The sequence below is a fragment of the Gorilla gorilla genome, chromosome 3, assembly GCF_029281585.2.
Source record: "Gorilla gorilla gorilla isolate KB3781 chromosome 3, NHGRI_mGorGor1-v2.1_pri, whole genome shotgun sequence".
In the NCBI taxonomy this organism is placed as follows: domain Eukaryota; kingdom Metazoa; phylum Chordata; class Mammalia; order Primates; family Hominidae; genus Gorilla; species Gorilla gorilla.
Window position 1 is genome coordinate 96,231,587 of NC_073227.2, and position 26,401 is coordinate 96,257,987.

General features: G+C 41.1%; 2 protein-coding genes and 1 long non-coding RNA gene across 4 annotated transcripts in view; 1 reads left to right on the forward strand and 2 right to left on the reverse strand.

Annotated features, from left to right (window-relative positions):
- SDAD1 (SDA1 domain containing 1) overlaps window positions 1-8,749 on the reverse strand; it is a 47,036-nt gene extending 38,287 nt beyond the window's left edge. The window contains exon 1 of one of the 2 annotated variants that reach the window (XM_004038845.5): window positions 8,471-8,749. In XM_004038845.5, coding sequence (XP_004038893.1) covers window positions 8,471-8,560 — 90 coding nt within the window. In that variant the 5' untranslated portion in view covers window positions 8,561-8,749. Of the gene's footprint in view, window positions 1-8,414 lie in introns of both variants that reach the window. The other variant, XM_019025513.4, reaches the window with a different exon arrangement.
- Window positions 1-23,504, forward strand: part of LOC109026629 (uncharacterized) — a 30,990-nt gene extending 7,486 nt beyond the window's left edge. The window contains exons 2-3 of the long non-coding RNA XR_002005652.4: window positions 13,868-14,506; window positions 22,636-23,504. This is a non-coding gene — a long non-coding RNA (uncharacterized lncRNA). The remainder of the gene's footprint in view (window positions 1-13,867; window positions 14,507-22,635) is intronic.
- CXCL9 (C-X-C motif chemokine ligand 9) lies at window positions 20,981-25,073 on the reverse strand. Its single transcript, XM_004038848.4, has 4 exons — window positions 24,947-25,073; window positions 23,710-23,836; window positions 22,375-22,459; window positions 20,981-21,265 (listed from the first exon to the last, which is right to left on the reverse strand). Exons 1-4 carry the CDS (start codon window positions 25,008-25,010, stop codon window positions 21,164-21,166), a joined length of 378 nt encoding a protein of 125 aa, XP_004038896.3. The 5' UTR covers window positions 25,011-25,073; the 3' UTR covers window positions 20,981-21,163.
- Between the last annotated feature and the right edge of the window lie 1,328 nt (window positions 25,074-26,401).

Here is a 26,401-nt window from a genome sequence, read left to right on the forward strand (position 1 = left end):
TTCACAATAGCAAAGACTTGGAACCAACCCAAATGTCCAACAATGATAGACTGGATTAAGAAAATGTGGCACATATACACCATGGAATACTATGCAGCCATAAAAAATGATGAGTTCATGTCCTTTGTAGGGACATGGATGAAATTGGAAACCATCATTCTCAGTAAACTATCGCAAGAACAAAAAACCAAACACCGCATATTCTCACTCATAGGTGGGAATTGAACAATGAGATCACATGGACACAGGAAGGGGAATATCACACTCTGGGGACTGTTGTGGGGTGGGGGGAGGGGGGAGGGATAGCATTGGGAGATATACCTAATGCTAGATGACGAGTTAGTGGGTGCAGCGCACCAGCATGGCACATGTATACATATGTAACTAACCTGCACAATGTGCACATGTACCCTAAAACTTAAAGTATAATTAAAAAAAAAAAAAAGAAAAAAAAAAGAAATATAAATTATATCTCAAGTACATGAAGCTCTCCGGTCAAAATCCCACCCCCCCACCGCCACCCCTTTTTCAAAATTATACTTTTAAGTTCTGGGATACATGTGCAGAATATGCAGGTTTGTTACATAGGTATACATGTGCCATGGTGGTTTGCTGCACCCATCAACCTGTCATTCACATTAGGTATTTCTCCTAATGCTATCCTTCCCCTAGCCCCCCACCCCAACAGGCCCCAATGTGTGATGTTCCCCTTCCTGTATCCATGTGTCCTCACTGTTCAGCTCCCACTTATGAGTGAGAACATGTGGTGTTTGGTTTTCTGTCCTTGTGATAGTTTTCTGAGAATGATGGTTTCCAGCTTCATCCATGTCCCTGCAAAGGACATGAACTCATCCTTTTTTATGGCTGCATAGTATTCCATGGTATATATGTGCCATATTTTCTTTATCTAGTCTATCATTGATGGGCATTTGGGTTGGTTCAAAGTCTTTGCTATTGTGAATAGTGCTGCAATAAACATACGTGTACATGTGTCTTTATAGCAGAATGATTTATAATCCTTTGGGTATATACCCAGTAATGGGATGGCTGGGTCAAATGGTATTTCTGGTTCTAGATCCTTGAGGAATTGCCACACTGTCTTCCACAATGGTTAAACTAATTTACACTCCCACCAACAGTGTAAAAGTGTTCCTATTTCTCCACATCCTCTCCAGCATCTGCTGTTTCCTGACTTTTTAATGACTGCCATTCTAACTGGCGTGAGATGGTATCTCATTGCAGTTTTGATTTGCATTTCTCTAATGACCAGTGCTGATGAGCTTTTTTTCACTGTTTGTTGGCCGCATAAATGTCTTCTTTTGAGAAATGTCTGTTCATATCCTTCGCCCACTTTTTGATGGGGTTTTTTTTTTTCTTGTAAATTTGTTTAAGTTCCTTGTAGATTCTGGCTATTAGCCCTTTGTCAGATGGATAGATTGCAAAAATTTTCTCCCATTCTGTAGGTTGCTTATTCACTCTGATGATAGTTTCTTTTGCTGTGCAGAAGCTCTTTAGTTTAATTAGATCCCATTTGTCAATTTTGGCTTTTGTTGCCATTGCTTTTGGTGTTTTAGTCATTAAGTCTTGCCTGTGCCTATGTCCTGAATGGTATTGCCTAGGTTTTCTTCTTGGGTTTTTATGCTTTTAGGACTTTTGTTTAAGTCTTTAATCCATCTTGATTTAATTTTTGTACAAGGTGTAAGGAAGGGGTCCAGTTTCAGCTTTCTGCATATGGCTAGCACGTTTTATTAAATAGGGAATCCCTTCCCCATTGCTTGTTTTTGTCAGGTTTGTCAAAGATCAGGTGGTTGTAGATGTGTGGCGTTATTTCTGAAGCCTCTGTTCTATTCTATTGGTCTACATATCTGTTTTGGTACCTTAAAAAAAAAAAAAAAAAGGACTAGGTCTCCCTCTGTCACCCAAGCTGGACTGCAGTGGCACAATCATAGCTCACTGCCACCTCGAACTCCTGGGCTCAAGAGGTCCTCCTGCCTCAGTCTCCTAAGTAGCTGGGACCACAGACGTTCACCACCATGCCCAGCTGATTTTTCATTTTTATTTTTTGTAGAGACGGGATCTCTTTATGTTGCCCAGGCTGGACTCAAACGCCTGGCCTCGAGTGATCCTCTCACCCTGGCCTCCCAAAGTGCTGGGATTACAGGTGTGAGCCATAGCACCTGGCTCCCCTCTTGTTTTACCTCTTCTTTTAAGTATCAGTAACTTTATGCTAGAGCTCTAGACAGGATGTGTTAACAGCCAACAGCAGTAGACACAGGGAAATAATAATAGCTTCCACTTATTCAGCACTTGTTATGTACTAAGCTCCTTATGCACATCAACTCACTTACTTATGTTTAGTTGTAACAGCCACCTGATAATCAAATGTTGGAATTCACCAGGCCTCAGTTCCACAGTTCCATGCCTTACAGCTAACTACTCTCCACCCATACATAGTCTATGTCTTTAAATTATGTGACATACACACACACACACACACACACACACACACACACACACACACTCTCTTTCTCATCATCCCTACCTGGTCCAGTGAACTCCCAATTCACATATCCACTCACCTGTCTGACATCTCTGTTTAGGTGTCTAAACAGACATCGTAAACTTAGCATGGTCAAAAAACACAACTTGATTTCCTCAACAAAACTGCCAGGCTTTTTCTAAGAACAGAAGTCAAGTCCCTACATGCTTCAGATAGAACCACTTCTCTCTTGACCCGACACCTCCACTGAATAGGAGTGAGGAGAGGGCTACAGAACTCTTTATGCTACTGACAAAATCCTCACCCCATTTCTTCCCCCACCCCACCCATGGCCCAGCTAACACTATTTACCCACCTTGAGATGATCAGGACTAATCTCATTACACCTTTTATGTGCATCAGTCACCACAAGAGCCCAGTATTCCCTGGCCATCCCTCATCCCCCTCACTCTAATCCTCATTCCACTAGAATCCTGAAACTCTTGGGGTGGGGCCAAGGCATCTAAATCTCTTTTAAACAGCCCAGTCATTCAGATGCTCTATGGGAACAGTGGTTTTCTCCTGACACACTGCTACATCGTTTCTTTCTCCCAGCATGGATGAGTCAGTAGGCATCCTCCTTTTTCATCAATGCTACTTCCAGAGCACTCATATCCCTCCAGATTAATATCCTTTCTCCTCCTTAACTGTCCTCACCCCCAGCTTTGAATCTTATGCCACAAGACCCACTATTCCTCCTTGTAGTCATCTAAAGACTAGGGTTATCCTCACATTCCTTCAACATTTCAGCTCTTTGCTCACTGTCTTCTCACCCTCTATCTCAATTCCTGTTATAATACTTGGTGATTTCGTATCCACATGGAGGGTCTTCCCAATACCCTGGCCCCTCATTACCCTGACTTCTCCTCCTCTAATCATCTTGAACTTACTGTATCTTAGCACTCACTTCCATGGTCACACCCTAAATGTTGTCATTACCAATAACTATATTACAACTCCATAATCTCAACTAGAGGTATATTCCTCTCCAACCACATCTCCTATTTTCCAAACTCCAACGATCCTTCAATCTCATCAGAATCCATAGTCCACTAAGCCTACTACCTTTCCACTGCACCTAAGTAACCCCCACGCCAACTTCCCTTCTCATCCAGCTTCAATTCCATGATCAATCATTATAATCACCTCCATGCATATACTTCAACTCACTTGCCCATTTCTCTTATCATTATACCCATTTGGTAAAATGCCCACCCTGTGCTTTCCTTCTCTACAGCTACACTCCCAGAGCTGAACATGGTTGGAGAAAATCGGCTAATTGGTGTCATTTTATTTTTTCATTTTAATTTTTTTTTAGAGCCAAGGTCCTGCTCTGTCGCCCAGGTTTCCGTGCAGTGGTGCTATCATGGCTCACTGCAGCATCAAACTCCTGGGTTTAATCAATCCAACTGCCCTAGCCTCCCAATTAACTGGGACTATAGGCATAAATTCATAACTACAAACCTCAATTAAGCCCTGCGTGTACTCCAGCAATCTCATTACATTTCTCTAGTCCCTTCACTTTCCCACTTTTCTGGACAACCATTTCATACTTTGCATTCTGTCCTCAAACCTCACTTTTTCCCTGTCCTCATTCTCAGCAGATGATCTTATCTCCAATTTCACTAGGAATATAAGCAATCTGAGGATAATTTCCATTTAACCACTTATCTTCTCCTGTGCCCATATACTTTACCTTCTCTCCTATTACAAAAGCTACCAGGCTACCATCTAAGGCTAGGCCCTCCAGTTATGCATTAGATTCTAAACCCTGTAATGTCACTCAGTCAAGGTCTTTGCTTCACTAGTTCCCACCTCCCATTTCCTGCCTCAACAGGTTCTGCCCCATCAGTATATAGACATGCTGTTCTTTCTGCCACCTTAAAAACAAAACAAAACGAAACAAAAAACACCTTTCTTGGTTGGGCATGGTGGCTCATGCCTGTAATTCCAGCACTTTGGGAGAATGAGGCAGAAAGATTGCGTGGTTTCAGCTTGGAGACCAGCCTGGGCAACTAGCAAGACCTCATCTCTACAAAAAAATCAACTGGGAATGGTGGTTGCACACTTGTGGTCCCAGCTACCCTGGAGGCTGAGGCGGGAGGATTGCTTGAGCCCAGGAGGTTGAGGCTGCAGTGAGCCGTAATCACACCACTGAACTCTGGCCTGGGCAACAGAGCAAGACTGTGTCTTAAAAAAACAAAAAATCCTTTCTTGATTCCACTTTACTCTGTACCTTCTACTCTATTTCTCTCTTCAGAAAAAGTCCTTTAAAGAGTTGTCCATATGTTACCCAATTGCCCTCCTTTTTCAAAAAATCCTTTAAATTGAGATATAATTCATATACCATAAAATTTACCCTTTGAAAGTATACAATTCGGTTCTTCAGTATATTCACCAAGTTGTACAACCATAGGTTTTTCATCATCACCAAAAGAAACCTCAATCCATTAGCAGTTATTTCCTATACCCCTTACCCTCAGCTCTGGCAACCACTAGTCTACTTTCCGTCCATATAGATGCACCTATTCTGGACATATTCTATTCATATACATTTCATATACATAGAATCATACTCCAATTGTTTTTAAACCTTCTGTAATCAGATTTTTGCACCCATTCCTCTTCCCAAACTGCTCATTGAATCAGGGTAGCCAATGACATCCATGTCGCTAATTTTTTTTTGTTTTGTTTTTCTGAGATGGAGTTTCACTCTTGTTGCCCAGGCTAGGGTGCAGTGGCGCGATCTCGACTCACTGCAACCTCCGCCTCCCAGGTTCAAGCAATTCTCCTGCCTCAGCCTCTGGCGTAGCTGGGATCACAGGTGCCCGCCACCACACCTGGCTAATTTTTGTATTTTTAGTAGAGATGGGGTTTCACCATGTTGGTCAGGCTGGTCTTGAACTCCTGACCTCAGGTGATTCACCTGCCTTGGCCTCCCAAAGTGCTGAGACTACAGGTGTGAGCCACCGTGCCTGGCCCCATGTTGCTAAATTTAATGGTGGCCAACTTTTGGTATTCATCTTATTTGACTCATCAGCATCTGATGTGCTTGGGTTCTCCCTCCCTTGGGAACATCTTCTATACTTGGCTTCCAGAACACCTCCTGGTTTTCCTCGAAACTTCACTGGCTGCTTTCTCAGTCCCTTTTTCCAGTTACTTAGAAACTCACTGGCCTTTAAATGTTGGGAATCCCCAGGGCTTTCTCTACCTACCCAATCCAGGATCTAATCACCCTTCTTACTACCTCCTGTTACCATCCTAGCACCACTCAACCCAGCATCATCTCTTGCTGTGGATAATTCCAATAGCTTCTTATGTGGTGTCTCTGCTTCTATCTTTGCCCTCCTACATACAGTCTATCCTCAAGTAACGGTGATCTTGTTCTCATATAGGGTGGTTCATGTATTCTTCTGCTCAAAACCCTGTAAAGGCTTCCATTTCATTGGGAGGTAGAATCCCAAGTTCACCCCCTTTCCTCATTCCCCATTTGGAGCCACACTGGCCTTTATGTTCCTGAAATCTACCAGGCATACCTACACCAGGGTCTTTATACCTTCTGTTCCTTCTGCCTAGATCATTCTTCCTAAACATATGCACAGCTCTCCCTCACGTCCTTCAGGTTTTCACTCAAAGATTACTATCTCAAGAAGACCTTCCCTAACTATCCAATTTAAAACTGCAATACCCATCTCACCCCCAACATACATAAGTACTTTCCTATTGTCTTTTTTCACAGCACTTTTCATTATTTAACATACTATATTATTTGTTATTGTATATCACCCCCTACTAGAATGTCATTTAATGAGCACAGAATTTTTATCGGTACAGCTCAATATTATGTAGTCCCAGGGCCCAGCATTGTGCCTTACATATAGCAGGTAATCAACAGTATTTGTCAAATGAATGAACTTCAGGAAATGGCACTATCATCTACCTAGACACATAAATAAAAAACCTGGGTGATCCTTCATTCCTTCTTTTTTCCTTATCCCCCACATCCACTCCACCAGAAATCCCAAGGCTCTACTAGCTCTACCTCCATGTAGAACAGCACGAATCTTTGCCCATAATTCCAATGACACCACAATCCCTTGCTTGGTTATTCTGAGATCCATTATATTAGTTACCCTGCTTCCAGTGTTGCTCCTCTACAAGCCATTCCACATGTAACTTCCAGAGTAAATTCTTAAAAAAATATGTCAGATCATGTCACTCTCCTGCTTAAAACTCTTCAATCACTCCCCGAGGCACTCAGAGTGAAATCTAAACTCGTTAACAGGGCCTAAGAGGCTCTGAATAAGCTGACCCCTGCCTGCATTTCCTACATCATCTTCCACTGCCCCCTTCTATGCTGACTACACTTTAGCTACACTGGCTTCTTCTCTGCTTTTTTTCCACCAGTAGCTTCTGCACTTTCTATTCCTTGTACCTAGAATGTTCTTTACCTGCCTGGCTCAATATCATCATTGCAGAGCCACCTTCCCTGTTTACCGGGTCTAAATCAGAAGCCTCCAATTCTAACCTATTCCCATCCAGTTTTATTTTCTTCATAGTCTCTACCATAATAAGTCTACCCTCACTTGAATGTAAGTCCAAGAGAAGAATGCTTTCTTATCTGTCTTATTCATTACTGTACCCCAACGCCTACCTAGAATAACAACACACAGTAGTTATATGTGATTTTGCATACATACTTAAGTGAATTAAAGAAGTAGTTATTATCCCCTTCCTACATATTAAAATAGCCACATAGGCTCAGCGATTAACCTGCTTCGGTTACACAACTGGTTAACAACAGTCAGGAGCAGGAGTTATCTAACGGAAATTACATGGACTCTCAACTTACCACTTTCTTTGCGAATGGCTATACAATGCTTTAAGCATCTCAAAGTCTTGCCTATGTTACTTAACTTCTTGTACTTGTTTCCTACTCTTTATTTCCACTACCTTGATCCTTGGAGAGGCTTTCTCTACTGGTGACCTAAGCCACTGAGATTGCCATGTGTTAAAAAGCACTCATAAAACATATATATGTGAAAATTTAGGGGAGGAGGGAAGTGAGAAGGGCAATGAAAAAAGTAAGTAATTGTGTTAGCCACTGAACAAATCACAATCTGGTAGAAGCACAAACATGTAATTGCAGCAAATGCCTAGCAGAGATACCTGTTTAATGCCTGTCTGATAAATGAGTGTCTGAAGGAAGCACCTACCAGATTAATATATCAAAAACCACTTTCGTTTTGTCGGTACTTGGTTCAAACACCCCTAATGTTCACAACTTATATGAGGTCAGTACACAAAGCCCATCACAATGAGGGCCTAATTTTTCAACCTAATCTTTTCCCGAAGCAAATTCTGACATCCGAGTCATGCCAGTCTCCGGTAAGTTTGAATCCTGGCTTAACTAAATATACTAAGCTCCCGAGTCTGTCCGTTGTGCTTGAGAAACCCCCCCCCTTTCCTGGCACAGTCCAGGGTACACAGCCTGCTCTCAGAAACGGACGTCAATCGAAAGCATTCTAACATACGATTCATCAAAGGTTACCGACTAATTCAAGTTTGGGATTTCTGAAAAGAGGCTGAGAAATCCGCGTGTAAGTTGGTGGTTGGGTGCGGCCCATTTCTCTCTCTCTCCACCTCCGCGCGGTCGAAGAAAAATATCTTAAAACAAAATGAGGTTTTAAAGGTGTTTCAGCGGCAGCAGGGCAGGTAGAAAATCCAAAGGGGGAACAGATTTTCAAGAGGTGGGGAACGAACCCTAAGGCATGTCCCGTCCCCAACCCCTTCTCTCCTCTGGAGGGACCCCTGAACCTAACAGAAGAATAGGCGGCGACCCTGGATCCCAGCCCCACTCCATGCTTTCCCGCACCGGCGTCTCAACCATCCACTATCCGGCCTCTAGCGTCTGCCGCGCCGCACTCCCACCTCCTCGATGTAGGCCGGCGGGTCTCGCTTGATTAGATTCTGTAACTGCGGCAGGTTGCTGGGCAGCTTGTTGTTGTTTCTGTTGGACATTTTGGCTGCAGACAGACTTCGCGGCGAGCAGTTTTAAAAAAACTCAGACGGCCGGCACCCCGCAATCCCTGCCAGCTGCAGCTTGGACTCGTGTTTCCGGGTATGACCGGAAACAGCGCATGGGACTCTAGGCAGGCGACACCTTAGAGGTTCCTAAAGCGAGCTATGCTACGGAAGCCTCAGAGTGTCAAAATTACTCTCGTTGCCAAAATACTCTGTGGTGTATTGGAGAGCCAGCCCCCGCCGACCCGCCCCTCGCCCTTGGGCATATGCTACTACTTACTACTGCCTTGCGTTTCTGAAAGGATCTGAAATGTAAATTTTTTTCACGTGTGTTAGCATATATCGTCATTCCGACACCCATATGAAGCACATAAATGAGGATTAATCGTTTATTTTTAATCCCGCAGTCTAAAATTAGAAACTGACGCCTGTAATCCCAGCACTTTGGGAGGCCAAGGCGGGCCTGAGGTCGGGAGTTCGAGACCGGCCTGATCCACATGGAGAAACCCCGTCTCTACTAAAATTACAAAATTAGTCGAGCGTGGTGGCGCATGCCTGTATTCCCAGCTACTAGGGAGGCTGAGGCAGGAGAATCGCTTGAACACAGGAGGCGGAGATTGCGGTAAACCGAGATTGCGCCATTTCACTCCAGCCTGGGCAACAAGAGCGAAACTCCGTATAAAAAACAAAACAAAACAAAACTGAAAAGAACCGTGGCGCTAGATAGCACTATTCCCTCTTAGGAGGAAAAAAGAGCAACGAGGGTCATATAAGTTAATGTGTATGATTTTAGATATGTTTTTATTTTGGTTTTGGTTGTTTCAACTTAGCGTGACCCATACAAGGGAAAAGAGGGCTGGATAAAATGTGATCATGTTGACCATTAAGAAATGCAATTAATCGTTAAAATTCAACCATCGTTATAAGCTTTGTAAGCACTCCTCAGTCAGAGTTTTTAATTCAGATCCTGGTAATTCGAAGAGGAGAATACATTTCTACAGTCTCAAGGTGTAAAAAATCAATAAGGGTTGAATGAATGAGGTAGGGTGCTGTGAATTAGAGAGAGAGAAAAAAAAACCTAATTACCCACCCTGTGCCAGGCATTATTCCAAGCACTTGTATTAACTTATTTAATCCTCAGAACAACCCTCTAAAATAGGTGCTATTGTTATCTACATTTTACAGAAGAGGAAACAAGCTCAGGGAAGTTGACTGCCTCAATTCATAGCCTGTGAGGAAGATGAGATTTCAATCTAGACAGTCTTGATTGTAACTACATGAGAAAAAACATAGCCTAACAGCTGGTAGCTGGTTGCTGGTCTGGCAAAATAGCCAGACAATAGGGTTCTGCTTAACCAAAGCAATTTTATAGAACGCCAACCTCATCTGTGACGATGATAAAATGAGCCCCAAACAAAACAACTCTGTAATCACACCTGCACACAAAATAAAGAATGCTCCACAAACCATGTTATTCAGCTGCTTTTGGAGAATGACTTATTTATTAATTATCAAATCAGTTACCTGTGAAGTTAAGAAATAAATGTAAGCAATAAATCTTTTTTAAAAAGCATAGATTTAAATTAAAATTTTTTGGCTAGGTTGTTTTAGTGAGGGCAAAAAAAGTATTCTCAAAACAAAATCTGGCTAAGTGTGGTAGCTCAAGCCTGTAATCCCAGAACTTTGGGAAGCCAAGGTGGGAGAACCACTTGAGCTGAGTAGTTCAAGACTAGCCTGGGCAATATAGTGAGACCCCCATCTCTACCAAAAAACTGAAAAATCAGCCAGGCATGGTGGCACAGGCTTGTGGTCCAAGCTACTGAGGAGGCTGAAGCAAAAGGGTTGCTTGAGCCCAGGAGGTTAAGGTTGCAGTGAAGCACTGCACACCAGCCTGGGCAATACAGTGAGACCCTGTCTCAAAAAAAAAAAAAAAAAGAAAAAGAAAAGAAAAAAGACTGCGTACAGGTACTTGAAAATGTCTGGTATATTGAAACAATAGCCGTAAGTTTGGTGTGACTAAAGGCTGGGAGGGCAGGGTGCAGCAGGGAAAGAGCTGAGAAGGTTATATTGTCCTGATATGAAAGGCTTTAATTGCTATTCTAAGGAGGGCATATAGGTCAGTTCATTTTACCTCCAGCAGCATGGAAGGCAGGATTTGTTTTTGATAAATGAGAACTCTAAGACTAAGAGTGGCTAACTGAATATATATTTTTCAGATGTTAAATAATTTGGGTATCTAAGGCCAACATCTCTGCTTTCATGTGAAATTCCATCCTTTATTTTTAAAATTATAATGTATTTATTTTATAGCTTTATTAAGATATAATTGATGTACAACAAACTACCCAGTGAACAATTTGATAAGTTTTGACATATGTATGTACCCATAAAACCATGATCACAATCAAAATAATGACTATATCCATCATCCCCAAAGGTTCCTTGTGTCTCACCATCCCCAGACAAACACACATCTGCTTTCTGTCACCAAAGATATGTCTGTGTTTGCTGGAATTGTATACAAATGGAATCATACAGTACCTATTATTTGAGGTCAAGATTCTTTCACTTAGCATAATTATTTTGAAATGTATACATGGTGTTGTATATATCAATAGTTCACTCCTTTTATTCCTGAGTAGTATTCCATCATATAGACATATTGCAATTTGTTTATCCATTCACTAGTTGCTGGATATTTGGGTTGTTTCCAGTTTTGGCTCTGAACATTCATGTTCAAGTCTCTTTTTAAGAGATAGGGTGTTGCTCTGTCACCAAGATTGGAGTGCAGTGGTATGATCATAGCTCACTGCAGCCTTGAACTCCTAAACTCAGCCTCCCTAGTAGCTGGGACTACAGGTGGTGTGCCACCATGCCCAGCTAATTTTAAAAAATATATTTTTGGCTGGGCTCAGTGGCTCATGCCTGTAATCCCAGCACTTTGGGAGGCCGAGGCAGGCAGGTCATGAGGTCAGGAGATCGAGATCATCCTGGCCAACATGGTGAAACTCCGTCTCTGCTAAAAAATACAAAAAATTAGCCGGGCGTGGTGGTGTGCACCTGTAGTCCCAGCTACTCAGGAGGCTGAGGCAGGGGAGTCGCTTGAACCCAGGAGGTGGAGGTTGCAGTGAGCTGAGATCGCACCACTGCACTCCAACCTTGGTAACAGAGCAAGACTCCGTCTCAAAAAAAAAAAAAAAAAAAAAAAAAAAAAAATATATATATATATATATATATATATATATATATATATATATATAAAAGACAGGGTCTCACTATGTTGTCCAGGCTGGTCTTGAATTCCCGGCCTCAAGTGTTCCTCCCCGCTTGGCCTCTCAAAGAGTTGGGATTACAGGCTTGAGCCACCATGTCGTGCCATCAAGTCTATGTGGACATAAATATCTTGGTAAACGTCTAGGAATAGAATGACTGGATCAATATGGTAGGTTTACATGTAACTTTTAAGAAACTGCCGATCAATCTTTTGCTTCTACCATTCCACTGAAACTGTTTTTTATCAAGATCACCAATCACATCAATTTTCATTATTTAACTTAACCTGCAGCATTGGACACAGTTGGTCTCTCCCTTCTCCTGGAAACATACTTGGTAATTGACCTTTAACTGGTCTCTCTGCATTTTCCCTTACCCTCTTACACTGTATTTCCGTGTAGTGGTCAGAGAGAGCCTTAAATGGATCAGGTTATTCTTCCAACTTCCCTTCTCACTCAGAGTAAAAGCTGAAGTTCTTCAGTGGCATAGAAGGCTGTTATGAACTGCATGATTGTGTCCCGCCAAATTCATATGTTGAAACCCTAACCCCCAATGGGATGGTATTAGGAGGTAATTAGTTCATGAAGGTGGAGTCCTCATGATGAGATTATCATCCTTGTAAGAAGAGACACAAGAAAGTTTACCTCCTTTCTCTCTGATCTCTGCCATGTGAGGATACGAGAAAACATCTGTTTGCAAATCAAGAAGAGTGCCTCATCAAATACTAAGATACTAGATCTGCTGGCACCTAGATTTTGGACTTGCCAGCCTCCAGAACTGTGAGGAATAAATGTTTGTTGTTGAAGTCATCGAGTCTGTGGTAATTTGTTATAGCAGCCCAAAACCTTACATGATCTGACCCCACACTATCTCACTGGGCTCCTCTCCCATCACTCTCCCCTTTGCTTACTCTGCACCCCTTCAACCCTGCAATGATCCCCTAGCTGCCTTAAATGTGTCAAGCTTCAGGCCTTCACACTTGCTGTTTCCTCTGATTCAAGTGCCACAAGCCTTGCTCTCTCATTGTCTTCAAGTCTCTGCTCAAATGACAACTTATTAGAGATGTCTTCCCTGACCTCACAGCCCTCTGCTCACCCCACACTCCCTTCCCCTGCTTCATTTTCTCCATAACCCTTATCCGTCTCTGATATATCATATACTTACTAGTTTAGTTGTTTATTGCCTGTCTTTATGCACTAGAATATGAGCTTAATGAAGACTGTTTTGTTCATTGTCTATCCTGTACACTTGGAGCAATGCATGCATATAATAGGTAATCAGTTAATATTTGTTGAATGAATGAATGAATGCATGGATAATCTCTAATGACTCTTCCAATTCTTCAACTGTGTGATTTATTAAAGCAGGAACTTAAAATATCTTGGACATACGCAGATAAAATTTACCTGAAAATCAGTAAGTGACTAACGTGTGAATCCTTGTTATTACCTTTCTCATTAGAAACCGATGATATTGACTGTGTTCAGAAAAGCCAGTCATGTCTTCATCCTTTTCTGATTAAAATATATTGTTTTATTATTATTATTATTTGAGACAGGGTCTTGCTGTGTCACTCAGGCTGGAGTTCAGTGGCACAATCATGGCTTACTGTAACCTCAGCCTCCTGGGTTCAAACTATCCTCCTGCTTCAGCCTCCCAAGTGGCTGGGACTATAGGTGTGCACCACCATGCCTGGTTAATTTTTAAATTTTTTTGTAGAAATGAGGGACCGGGTGGGTGGGTCTGGCTCTGTTGCCCGGGCTGGTCTCAAACTTCTGGGCTCAAGTGATCCTCCCGCCTCAGCCTCTCAAAATGTTGGGGTTACAGATGTGAGCTGCGATGTTTGGCCTATTGTTTAAAAAAAACTGTTGGATTAGCCACTAGAGGGAGCTCATGCTTTTCTTGTTAACGGGAAAGTCACATGATTTGACATGCCCACAAACTAAACAGAAATCTCATAGAGAATTATAGTCCTTAAAGCTAATTTAATTTTCGATTGCATTTTCTTTCTTTCTTTCTTTCTTTTTTTAGACGGAGTCTCACTCTGTTGCCACGCTGGAGTGCAGTGGCACGATCTCGGCTCACTGCAACCTCCGACTCTCTGGTTCAAGCGATTCTCCTGCCTCAGCCTCCTGAATAGCTAGGATTACAGGCATGCGCCACCACGCCCAGCTAATTTTTCTAGTTTTAGTAGAGACGGGGTTTCACCATGTTGGCCAGGATGGTCTCGATCTCCTGACCTCGTGATCCGTCCGCCTTGGCCTCCCCAAGTGCTGAGATTACAGGCGTGAGCCACCGCACCCAGCCTTTTATTGTACTTTCTTCCTCCTCTCTCTCTTTTACAGCTTTGTTATGAGTTTTCCCCACAAGCCCATGTATTTCTTTGCTCCTGTGGGCAGTGAAAACTTTTGGCCTTGCCTCTGGACAAATCTATCAGGGCTGATAGATTTTGTCATTGGTACAGGCCCTCGCTTCTCATCCCCCTCCACTGCCTCTCTTTTTGCTGATCCAAGGTCCCCAGCATTCTCCCTAGCTGCCAGAGATCATTCCTGTTTCCCCATTATTCAGAGAAATTTAGCTTAGTTTTGCTTTAACTTCCATACCATCAAAGGTCCTAGGCCCATCTCTCCCTAATCAAAGGCTCCATACGAAAGAGACATCTGCCCTGAGGTAAATTCTGAGGCTTTCAGTATTGCAGAAGTGATTGCTGGCATTTCTTTTTCTAAGCAACACATTTTTTTTCCCCTCTCCGTTATATAGTTTATTTTGACATGTATCCTCTTACCTAATAGATTGTGATTTTTAGTTCTTCATTCCAGAGGAAACACAGGTTGTCTACTCCAATGGTTAAAGAAAGCTGGTGGTAGATGGCTGTACCTACTTGGTCCTATACTCTACCAGAAGGCAGAGGCCAAGACTTAGTTCTCTGGAGATGGAGATATCAGCAAGTCCTTCCTTCTTTTTTTCTTTGAGCAAAACAAATTCTTTATTAAAACAGTTGACTTGAAACAGTATATTATATCTAAAGGAAGAGTTTTTTTTAATCTGTATAGCAGACTTTTAAAGAAAGCAACTAGTTATGTATAACTTGACACCTTTCCCTCTAATCTTTTGTCAGTTTGCCCCAGTTCATAATCTTATTAATGGACTTAGATTAGACTGTTCCTTTGTGATTTATTCATCTCCTTAAAATGTAGGGTCCAAAGTTGAAAGTTCCCTCCTGAGAACTTTAAACCAATGTGGGTATCAAAATGCCTCAAATGACTTCTTGGCTTGTGATGACTTGGGAGCTAATTCCACTCCCTATTAAGAAGTGTTGCCTGTTTTTCTTTCTCATTTAATTTCATCTCCTCTCTATATAGGCCAAAAACGAGACAGTACCTAAAGTATCTGTGATTGTAGTCTCTCTTTATCTTCCTTTCCAATAAGAAGACAACTTTCCAGTTTCCCAGTAAGGATAAAGCAACTACAGATAGCTTCCTCCCAGTTAACTGACCTAGAGATCGCTAGCATTTATTTATTTATTTATTTATTTAATTTATTTTGAGACAGAGTCTCACTCTGTTGCCCAGGCTGGAGAGCAGTGGCATGATCTCAGCTCACTGCAACCTCTGCCTCCTGGGTTCAAACGATTCTTGTGACTCAGCCTCTCAAGTAGTGGAGATTACTGGCGTGTGCCACCATGCCCAGCTAATTTTTGTATTTTGAGTAGAGACAGGGTTTCACCATGTTGGCCAGGCTGGTCTCAAACTCCTAACCCCAAGTGATCCAGCCACCTTGGCTGGGATTACAGGCATGAGCCATGGTACCTGGCCACTAGCATTTAAATTCATAAGAATAGTTTACAGATTAAATACGTCTGAGTCTTTTATCCATTGCTCTAATGTATAAAATTTGTTCAGGCACAGACTGCTTTCTAGTATAGCAAAATAATTGAAGATTTTAATCATAGAACAATCCTTACTAGTTAAAGTCATTTTATAACAGGGCATGGAGGTGGATATCAGTGTGGCCAGGAGCATTCTGGGATGGAGTCATGGGAAAAGTGGGACTTGAATCATGTGTAGGTGGGAGTCAGATGAGTTGGAAAGTAGGACAGGGCGAATAAAAGAATGAGCAATGCTGAGGGCAGAAATGAGCATGAGATGAACATGACAAGAGTAGTTGAAATTGATTTGGAAAAGGTCTAAAATGAAAATTTAGGGTGAAGTATATGTCAATCAACTAAAAAATACATATTAGGAGCTTCCTAAGTGCCAGGCACTGCTATAGGCATGCAGTAGTGGGGAAGACAACGTTTCCATGGTCGAGGAACCTAAATTTGTACATGTGGTAGGGTAGGAGGGAAGATATAAGTACACACATTATTTTAAAAGGTAATTTTAGATTGTGATGGTTTGATCATTATATCTAATCATGATAAAAGAAAATGAAACAGACTCTAGCCACCGGATTTTTAAAATTGTGTACCCTTCTAGTTAAAATTAGAACAGCCATCCCATCTATGTATGTTTTGTTCTCTTGTTAGATTATATTAGCATTATTAATATGATCTTCCACAGGAATTTCTTAGCAGGAGTCTTTTAGAGCCACTTGCCCGTTTTATGAAGGTTGGCTTAGTGAGCACTCTGTCCTGTAATCCTTAAATCCCCTTAACTACATGCACATAAATGGAAACTCATGTTGCAATCTGCAGAAGGTGAATGACTGACTGAGGGCACATGCCAGCCCCTCAGTTGTGGAGATCTCACCTTTCCCTCAGGAAATTAGCACATGACAAATGATTTACAGTCAATTTTCAGTTTTTTCTTGTTTTTTAGACAAAAATGTAAGTTCTAAATATTTTCATCAACTCCATAAGGTACACACACTGGAACCACTACCACTACCAGAGAGAGAGTCTGGGGAAAGAGTGGTTATTTTACTAAGGGTCATAAGAGAAGGGGACTCTGTGAAGTGACATTTAAACTGAGACTTAAGTGATGAGGCAAGAACTGCCATGCAAAGAAGTGTGTGTAGGCCCAGGTGTTTCAGGGAAGCAGAGCCACTATGAGTATTATGAGGATAAAAATTTACTATAGGATTCAGATCTCACAGATGAGGAAGGATCTCAGGGAGTGAACATCTAGAAGGGAGAGTCAGGGGATCAGAGGAAGAATCAGTGACTGGTCCATCAGAAGCACTGGGACAGTTGGACAAATAGAGCTTGTGTGAAAAATCCAAGAAGTTAAGCCTGTTCAGTGCCAAATTGGGGCTGCTAGGGTCTATGGGAGCTGTTGCTTCTGTGTAACTACCGCCTCTGTGGGTCCACTGCCAAATATCTGGGTGAGGGGCCTGGGACCATCACTGATCATGAGGCCAGCAGTCCTGAGCATAAGCTGAACGTGGAGGAAAAGAGCAAGGACAAGCTGGGATCCACTGGCTACCAGTGTGTCTGTCAATATGTCTAATCAAGATTAAGGGTCACTCCTTCACTTTTGATTTCCAAATCTCACATGAGTTCTTCTTTGGCTAACTATTACCTAGAACCACACAGGGAAGGAGATTCTGGGAAATGTAGTTGTAAGACTAACCAAGTTGATATAGTACAACCCAGAACCACAGGGAACAAAAACCCCAGAAGGCAATGAATTCAGTGTGCTCAAGAGACATACAGAAAAAAGGTGATGCTGAGGCTCAACAAAGGAGGGGAGGGTAGAGGGAGCATGATCAGAGAAGCAGGCAGATCCCAGCTTATGTCAGGCCAGCTCATGGTATGTTTTGACTTAATGCTAAGCTGCAGGATTTTAAGCAAGGTGGCAGCATTCTGTAAGTTATTTTTTAAAAAGATTATTCTGGTTGTCATGGAAGTTAGGGAAGCAAGAGAAATGTTGAGAAGAAGAGCCAACAGGGAAAACAGCAGGCTACTGAGGTAGCTCAGGAAAGAGACAATGATGGCCTGGACTAGGATTATAAAATACAGATATTGAGAACTGGTCAGGAAGCCTTTTAGTCTCATTTCTCCAACATGTTTTTTCAGTGCTGGAAACATTTCTCTCTCTATGAGATGTAGGATCCATCTGCTGCAAGGAAGATGCAGCAGAGGTAAGTGGTTAGGGAGGATCTGGGACAAACATTGAGGACTTTCTCTGCACCAAGACCTATGCTGAACCTGCTCCTCACAACAATCTGGAATGAGGAAAATGATGCACTGGGAGGTTAAATATTATACTTTAACCAGGGTCACACAGTTAATAAGTAGTGGGCCCCTGATTCTAACCAGGATATCTCAGAATCCAGGATCTTAGCTCCTTCCAGGGTCCTGTTGCCTCTCAGGTGAAGGCCCTTGTGAGAATTCATGTCTACCATTAGCAGCTGTTATCTGCCCGAATATTACACCCGTCTGGCCTCTAAAGTGTACATCAAGTGTACAGGCTGATGCTCTTCGTTCCACTCTCAACCTTCTTAGAGACTCCACGCTGCGTAATGCCTCCAGCCCAAGTTTCCTGGACCCTTAAATAATTCATTCAGTGTTTAGGTCTCCATCATAACTACTTGAGGCTTTACAATATTTAAACATATACAATTTTAGGGATAGAAAAGACGACGTGTTGGCTTCCTGGGTACACACCTCATTGGAATAGTGTTACTCTTGAGGATTAGGAAATACATTGAATTCTACATAATGCTTTTTTTTTTTGACAGAGTCTCACTCTGTCACCCAGGCTGGAGTGCAGTGGCATGATCTTGCCTCACTGCAACCTCCACCTCCCGAGTTCAAGTGATTCTCCTGCCTCAGCCTCCCAAGTAACTGGGACTATAGGCGCATGCCACCATGCCCAGCTAATTTTTGTAATTTTAGTAGTGATGGGCTCTCACCATATTGGCCAGGCTGGTCTCGAATTCCTGACCTCAAGTGATCCGCCCACTTCGGCCTCCCAAAGTGCTGGGATTATAGGCGTGAGCCACTGCGCCCAGCCCCACATAACTCTTTTAAATCAATGTTGTTGTAAGGCAGTGTTGTCATATTTTCCATAGGTTTTTTTTTTCCTGTTCCCGATCGACCCTTCAAAGAGCTTTCATGTGTTATCTCAACTAGTGTTACACTTTATTTGAGAGAAAGCTGAAAAGTAAATAAGGACATATGAGATTTACTATTAAACATTCAATAGTTGAAGGGTACATTCAAGACAAAAAAAATCAAGATCTGTTTTCTGATTAATGGTCTATTTATTGATACCATTCTATTTTAACAAAGAAAATATTTCAAATTACAAGGTATACAAGTCAATACTGTTTTGAAGTGAAAAATTATTTGCTTTGAGAGTGTATGTGTGTATGTATATATATGATAAATGATTATAACATGTGTGTGTCAGTGACAATATGTAGTCTTTGGTTGTTAGTTATATACTGTCTACCTATGAGATGCGAGGTAAGTGGGTCACAGACTCTCAAATTTATGAAACACTTAGATTTTTCAGGGAAGTTCCATGGAAGGAACTAGGGAGTTTCATGATTAGATAAGACGTTCGGGTGGGATCTCCACCGGACAGCACTCTAAATCATCAGCAGTGTGAGCGGTGATTCAATTTGGGAAAGTGAGTATAGGTTTAAATTCTGGCCACAGACAACCTCTCCTACACAATTCATTGAACCTCCCCTGGAAGGAGGTTTCCACGTCCTGCAGAGGCTAACTGGGCACCAATCATGCTTCCACTAACCGACTTGGCTGCTTCCTCTAGCGCTTAGTACTTCACCGTTCCCTTTCTTCATGGGAGATGGTGTGGTAATTGATAATCACAATACAAACTCTGAAACAAGTAAACGGACAATAAAACTCATATTTGCCTAAAATGAGTTTCGATAAGGATCTCGGTGGCTATCTTGTTAGATCTTAGAAAGCTGAGGCTTATTGAGAAAGCCCTTTTCCTTCGGGAAAAGGAATTTTTGTATGGTTGGGAAAAGGTTGGTCACTGGCTGATCTATAAAGTCCTTTTCATTGTAAGATTATATGATTTTCGGTAAACTGTGTATTTTTTAAAAACAGTCCAGAATATCCGCAAGTGTTTTACCACGTGCTTCTTATTGTTGGAGAAGCTGAGCAAACATCCTGTCATAAAAAGACAAGGATGTTGCATCATCCCTGGTCCCTGTAGTGAGTGTCCTGAAGATAATAAGTAAGAGGTTACCAGAGGCTAGCCAACATGGAGTAGCCAGAAAAGAGCCAGCACCTGCTCTGAAACAATGGTCTGGTTGCCATCCTGCCCATAACAACATCAATTAAAAAATTATTAAAACCTAGTTCCACAGTATTATTAGGCACTGTGGAAGAAACAGGGAAATATACTGTGGCTCTTGCCCTCAAGGAGCTGACAATCTGGTTGGAGAGATAGGATAAACACCGAAGAATTAGTTAACCATTGAGTGTTCACCCATGTGGTACTGAACCAACTCCTGAAACAGGAGTTTTAAGATAATTTGTGTGTCCAAAAAGGTTTATTTAAGAGGCAGGACTTGAACTAAGCTGGACTGAGTGAGGATGAATTGGGAGAAGAAAGCATTTCTGTGGAGTGTTGGGGACAAGATGAGAAAGGAGTTGACTCAGATAAATCAGAGCATATGACAGGTGCACTGGAGAGGAGAAAGGCACTGCATTGTGGTAGGATGGAGAAGAGCTGACTTGAATGAAGCAAAGGTGAACAAAAAGAAATAAAGTGGTCAGCCTGAGCGGGCAAGATGGAATCACATGGCTTCCAAAGCCAGAAAGGAGGCTCTGAAAGCCACACACTGGTGATCTCCAGTGGTGATACCCAATAACAATCAGCATGAATCTCTCAGACACATTGTGTGTGAGGCCTGTAGGCTGATTCAAATACAGAGGTTGATGGCCACAGCAGCTTGGTGAGGTCCAGCTCAATTTCAAACTGCTTGGCTCACCAGCATGCTAACAGGCTTAGGACTTGCTGACATGTGCCTCAGATACTCTCTGGAGGCTGCAGTACGTGGAAGCCTAGGGCTGCTCTTCCAGGCAGCTGTTGTGAGTGGGATGTGGTTGGGTGAACATCTGTGTAGACATGGGTATTACTAAAATCATGGCCTTAAGCATGATGAAATTCAACTGGTGGGTGGTAGAAGAACAAAGACAATCATAGCCTCTAACAATTCTTAATGTTTGGATTCTTAAAATCAACTTTCTAACTTTAGTTACAACTTCAGAGTAATGTTTTAAATTTTCTAGTCAAATTAATAAGCCTTTGTATTATATGCCATCCTCCTTTGGAATGATAGCGGTATAATTAAAATAGAACATTTTTAACACAGAATACTTATTGGTGAAGTGGTTTCTTATGTAGTCTTCTTTTGACGAGAACGTTGGGATTTTCGAACTTTCGGAACTTTCTTTTTTTGATGTTTTTTCCCATTCTTTTGCTTTTTCTTTTGGCTGACCTGTGAGAAGAAGGGGAAAACGGGCAATGTTTCTGAATCTTACCATTTTTACTTCCTTTTATTTGGACTCTCCTGATCATCGTCTCATACCCACATAGTCTCAAAACCACATTAAAGTCACTTCACTCTCAGAGGGGCTCCCTTAGATTCTCTCTACTTTGCTCACTTTGAGGCGGCGGCAACAGCCTTCAAACTGGCTGTCTTTTGTCTATTCTTCTGGCTTATTACATTCTCCTGGCAACCTTGCTTACCACTCACCTGCCCCAGCTACAACCATCTGAAGTTGGCACTATTATCATCCACGTTTTACATAGGAGGAGGCTGAGTTCTGGAGAGGGTGACTTTCCCAAATCTAGACAGCTAGTATGTGGCAGAACCTCCAGTCTGTGAGACTCCAGAACCCAATCTCCCACCCACATATTCTGTGGCTCTCTTCAAATCCAACTCCTTAGTATGCCATGCAGGATTCCTCCTGCTTTGTCCTGATCTACTTTTCTGCCTCAGTCCCTTCACTCTCTTCACACAAACTCCAGCCACATTTATGGAGGCTCCCTGAACACAGCAGGTTCTCTCATGATTCTACTCTTCTGCTCATGCTGTCCTTACCTTCCTGGCAAATTATTTATCCTTCAAGACCCAAATCAAATATCACCTGACATGAGAAATCTTCCTTAACACTTTCTCCTGCCCCATTCCCCCAGCAAAGTTAAGTACTCCCTCCTCTATGTCATCAAGATTCTTGTGCATACTTTTATATTTCTCACATTGTACCATAATTATTAGCATATGCACTAGAACAGGAAGGGACTATACCTTATTATCTTTGTATCCTGTGTCTACCATTCAATTAATTACATATTTATTGTATTAAATAAGGACAAGCTCTGTACCCCCAAGGAACACACATTCTTCCAGTGGGAGACAGAGAGGGGATACTATATGTAGGAACCTAATTTTGTCCTAGGAACAAAATAGAAGCACCATAATATGAATTAAAAATGTATTCTTAAAGGTTATGTATTCTTATAGTGTTAATGAAAAAGCAGATTCTTTGTCTTCTAAAGTTAATTTCTAAAAGAAAGAAAATTTTGATCTTCCTTTTCACCAACCTGTTTCTCCCACTTTTTAATCAGTTCCTTCACATCTGCTGAATCTGGGTTTAGACATGTTTGATCTCCATTCTTCAGTGTAGCACTGCCAAAGAAATAGCAATGAGATAGTTTTTTCTCATTAATAATTTAAATGCTTCTTCTCAGAAATAATGAAAATCAGTATGAATTGTGCTGAATTTTCTAATGAAACTACTTAAAATTATTTCCTAGGACAAGATGAGTCACTGGTTGAATTTTTTTTTTTTTTTTTTGAGGCAGAATCTAGCTCTGTTGCCAGGCTGGAGTACAGTGGTGCGATCTCAGCTTGCTGCAACTTCCAACTCCTGGATTCAAGCGATTCTCCTGCCTCAGCCTCCCGAATAGCTGGGACTACGGGCATGCGCCACCACGCCCAGCTAATTTTTGTATTTTTAGTAGAGACGGGGTTTTACCACATTGGCCAGGATGGTCTCAATCTCTTGACCTCATGATCTGCCCACCTCAGCCTCCCAAAGTGCTGGGATTACAGGTGTGAGCCACTGCACCCGGCCCTGGTTAAATTTTAAAAATTACTTACAGTAGACTGTCTGGAAATAATTTAAATATTCCTTTGATTTTTCTGTATAGTCTGAGAATAAGAGTAGTCAAGGATGACTTATAAAGACAAAATATGCACACATCCTTCAACCTAGCAATCCTAATCTCTAGAAAGGAAAGAATTACAGATACAACACTGCCACAATAAATTTTATTTCAGCAGTAAAAATTTGGAAATAATCTATATTTCCAACAATAATCCTGGTCATATAAATTATGGTTTATCCATATGATGAAATACAGTTTGGCTATTAAAAATGACATTAAGTAAAAATGACATTATTAGAGATTCACTGACATGAGAAAATGTTCATGATATAGTGTAATGAAAAAGCAGATTACAAAACAGTGTATAGTATATGATTTAATTTTTGTGCTTATATATGTGTATGTAAAAACATATCTATGTTATGTGCACACGAAGCAAGTAAGGGAGATTTAGAAAACTGTATACTAAGGGGTTAACAGTATTTGTCACTCAAGGGTATAATTATGAGTGATTTTTATTTTCTTCTATTGTGTTACCTGCATTAAACATTTTGTACAATAAACATGTGTCATTCTTGGGGCCTAATCTACCAGAAATTCCTTGCATTTTTAAGGAGAAGAAAAGAAAGGAGCTGCCCAAATTTATGGAGGGGGTAACCATCTGATTTTTAAGTGTTTGTATGGGCAAGCACTCCAAGGGTAAAACTCATGCTAAATTTAATGTTCTTGCCAATATGGTGCATACATGTTAGCTGGGTTGTTACTTACATGATTTCAATTTTTTCGCAGGAAGGGCTTCGGGCAAATTGTTTAAGGTCTTTCAAGGATTGTAGGTGGATAGTCCCTTGGTTGGTGCTGATGCAGGAACAGCGACCCTTCCTCACTACTGGGGTTCCTGAGGGAAAGAAAAAGATAGAACACATCAGTACAGGCCAATGTTTCAGTTTAGGTGATCTATCAAAATGATACACTTGACTGAGTCATGATTATTGCTGTCATTTACCGAGTGCCTAAAAATAATCACCACAAGCCTTTGAAGGAGGTATCATCTCTAGTTTATACATAAGGAAACTAAGGTTCAGAAAGATTAAAAACAAAGTCATACAGCTTTTAGGGAGCAGGGGCAGGATTTTAGCCCAGATCTCTCTGAGTCCAAAGGCGTTGCTCTTAACTACCACACCGTATGTCCTTGGGAGAAAAAGAGACTTTCACAATATTTAATAAATGCCTATCACAAGACAAACAGATAACTAATTCATGTATGCTATGCTGATCACAGTTTCTTAAGCAACTCCTAAACCATCTATTATTTATTATCTGACCTTAGGGAATGGAACTGGTGTTGGTGTTGAATAGAAAGCACTCCTTTGTAACCAATCACCACTTTCATCCTCATCCTCTCTCCTCCCCACTGCCTTGCTTTTCAATAGTGTTTTAAATTTTTGAAAACCCCTTGAAATACATTATCTTAATTCTTAAATTCATATATTTACTTGGTACTTATTGTACTATATGCCATACATTGTGTAGCAGTCAGAAAAGGTATAACTACAAAGTTCTGTCCTACAGATGATGAGGAAACTGAGGTCTAGAAAGATTAAGTAATTTGTCCAAGGTAACAAAGATAGTTAGTAAATAGATTAGGGACAAATTCTCTGATTATTGGTTGGATCCTTAATTGGTTAGCCACAGATATACTTAGAAAAAACAGTATCAAGGAGAAGAAAATAATTTAGGAGATAGAGTTCTCATTATTACCCAGTTCAATGAACATTTATTGAACACTTACTAGGAATTCATACACCTAGACTACAAAGACTTGTGTTTGACTTGGCAGATCGAAGTTATGAACTTTGGATAACTGGTCATGTCACTGAGAAGCTTTTATGACTGACCAAATATTACTCTTCAATGCAGGCAGAACATTCACCTTTATCTGGCTAATCAAGATTCTTTTACAGTGAATCACTTCTCTTACTTTACAACCTAACTCAGAACCCCTTACCTTGCACTCCAATCAGAACCAGCAAGATGATGCCCAAGAGGAAAAGAACACCACTTTTCTTCATAGTGATAGAATGGAGTTCCAAGTCACTCCTGTATTGGATTTTGAGCCTGAGAAATTCTTTAGAGAACACATTTTGGGGATCATATTTATTTAGGATATTCATTTCTCTCCTTAACTCTGATTGGCTAGTATCTTTAGCTGAGCTAACTAAATTAACCACAAACTTGATTGTGCTGGGGGAAACCCTAGTCTCAGATCCAAGGGAATTTCTGCATGTTTTTATTTCCATTTCACATAAATGGGTGGTTTATAGTAAGGGATGTGAAACTAGCAACACTGATAGCCTTTGGCACATTCACAGCTGCTCACCTGTGTGAAGAATAGGTTATATAATGAATATACTAATGTTATACAACAAAGGTTGGAGATGTGCTTTCCAGATGGGAAATATTAAAGTCCAGATAAATAATATACTTTTCAAATTCCCTTACTATTTATGGCATATCCTTCTGTATAATAGATGGCTACATTGATATTTTCTTATATTGCCCACTTAACTTAAAGCACCTTAATTTCCTCTGGGACCAGGTCATTTTCTACTAGTGGTAAGCTCATTCTGTATCATTCCTGCTACAGTATTATTTTTTAAATTAATAGATTGGTTAGAATAAGGGGTCAGCTGCATGTAAGAGACCCAAATTAACAGTGGCTAAGAAATGCAATAAAATGAAGATAAATAGCTGGGACCTAATTAAATTAAAGAGCTTTTGCACAGCAAAAGGAACAGTCAGCAGAGTAAACAGACGACCCACAGAGTGGGAGAAAATCTTCACAATCTATATACCTGACAAAGGACTAATATCCAGAATCTAGAATGAATTCAAACAAATCAGTAAGTAAAAAACAAACAATCCCATTAAAAAGTGGGCTAAGGACATCAATATACAATTCTCAAAAGAAGATACATGAATAGCCAACAAACATATGAAAAAATGCTCATCACTAATGATCAGGGAAATGCAAATCAAAACCACGGTGTGATACCACCTTACACCTGCAAGAATGGCCATAATCAAAAAATCAAAAAACAGCAGATGTTGGTGTGGACTTGGTGATCAGGGAACACTTCTACACTGCTGGTGGGAATGTAAACTAGCACAGCCGCTATGGAAAACAGTGTGGAGATTCCTTAAAGAACTAAAAAGCAGAACTACCATTTGATCCAGCAATCCCACTACTGGGTATCTACCCAGAGGAAAAGAAGTCATCATTTGAAAAATGTACTTGCACACGCATGTTTATAGCAGCACAATTCACAATTGCAAAATCATGGAACCAACCCAAATGCCCATCAATCAATGAGTGAATAAAGAAACTGTGGTTTATATATACACGATCGAATACTACTCAGCCACAAAAAGGAATGACTTAACGGCATTAGCAGTGACCTGG

Coding starts and splice junctions, on each gene's coding strand:
- CXCL9 (XM_004038848.4), bottom strand. CDS start 25,010: ATGAAGAAAAGTGGTGTTCTTTTCCTCTTGGGCATCATCTTGCTGGTT. Junction 23,837..24,946: donor GGTTCTGATTGGAGTGCAAG/GTAAGGGGTTCT, acceptor TCTTTCCCTCAG/GAACCCCAGTAGTGAGGAAG. Junction 22,460..23,709: donor TGCGAAAAAATTGAAATCAT/GTAAGTAACAAC, acceptor TTTCTTTGGCAG/TGCTACACTGAAGAATGGAG.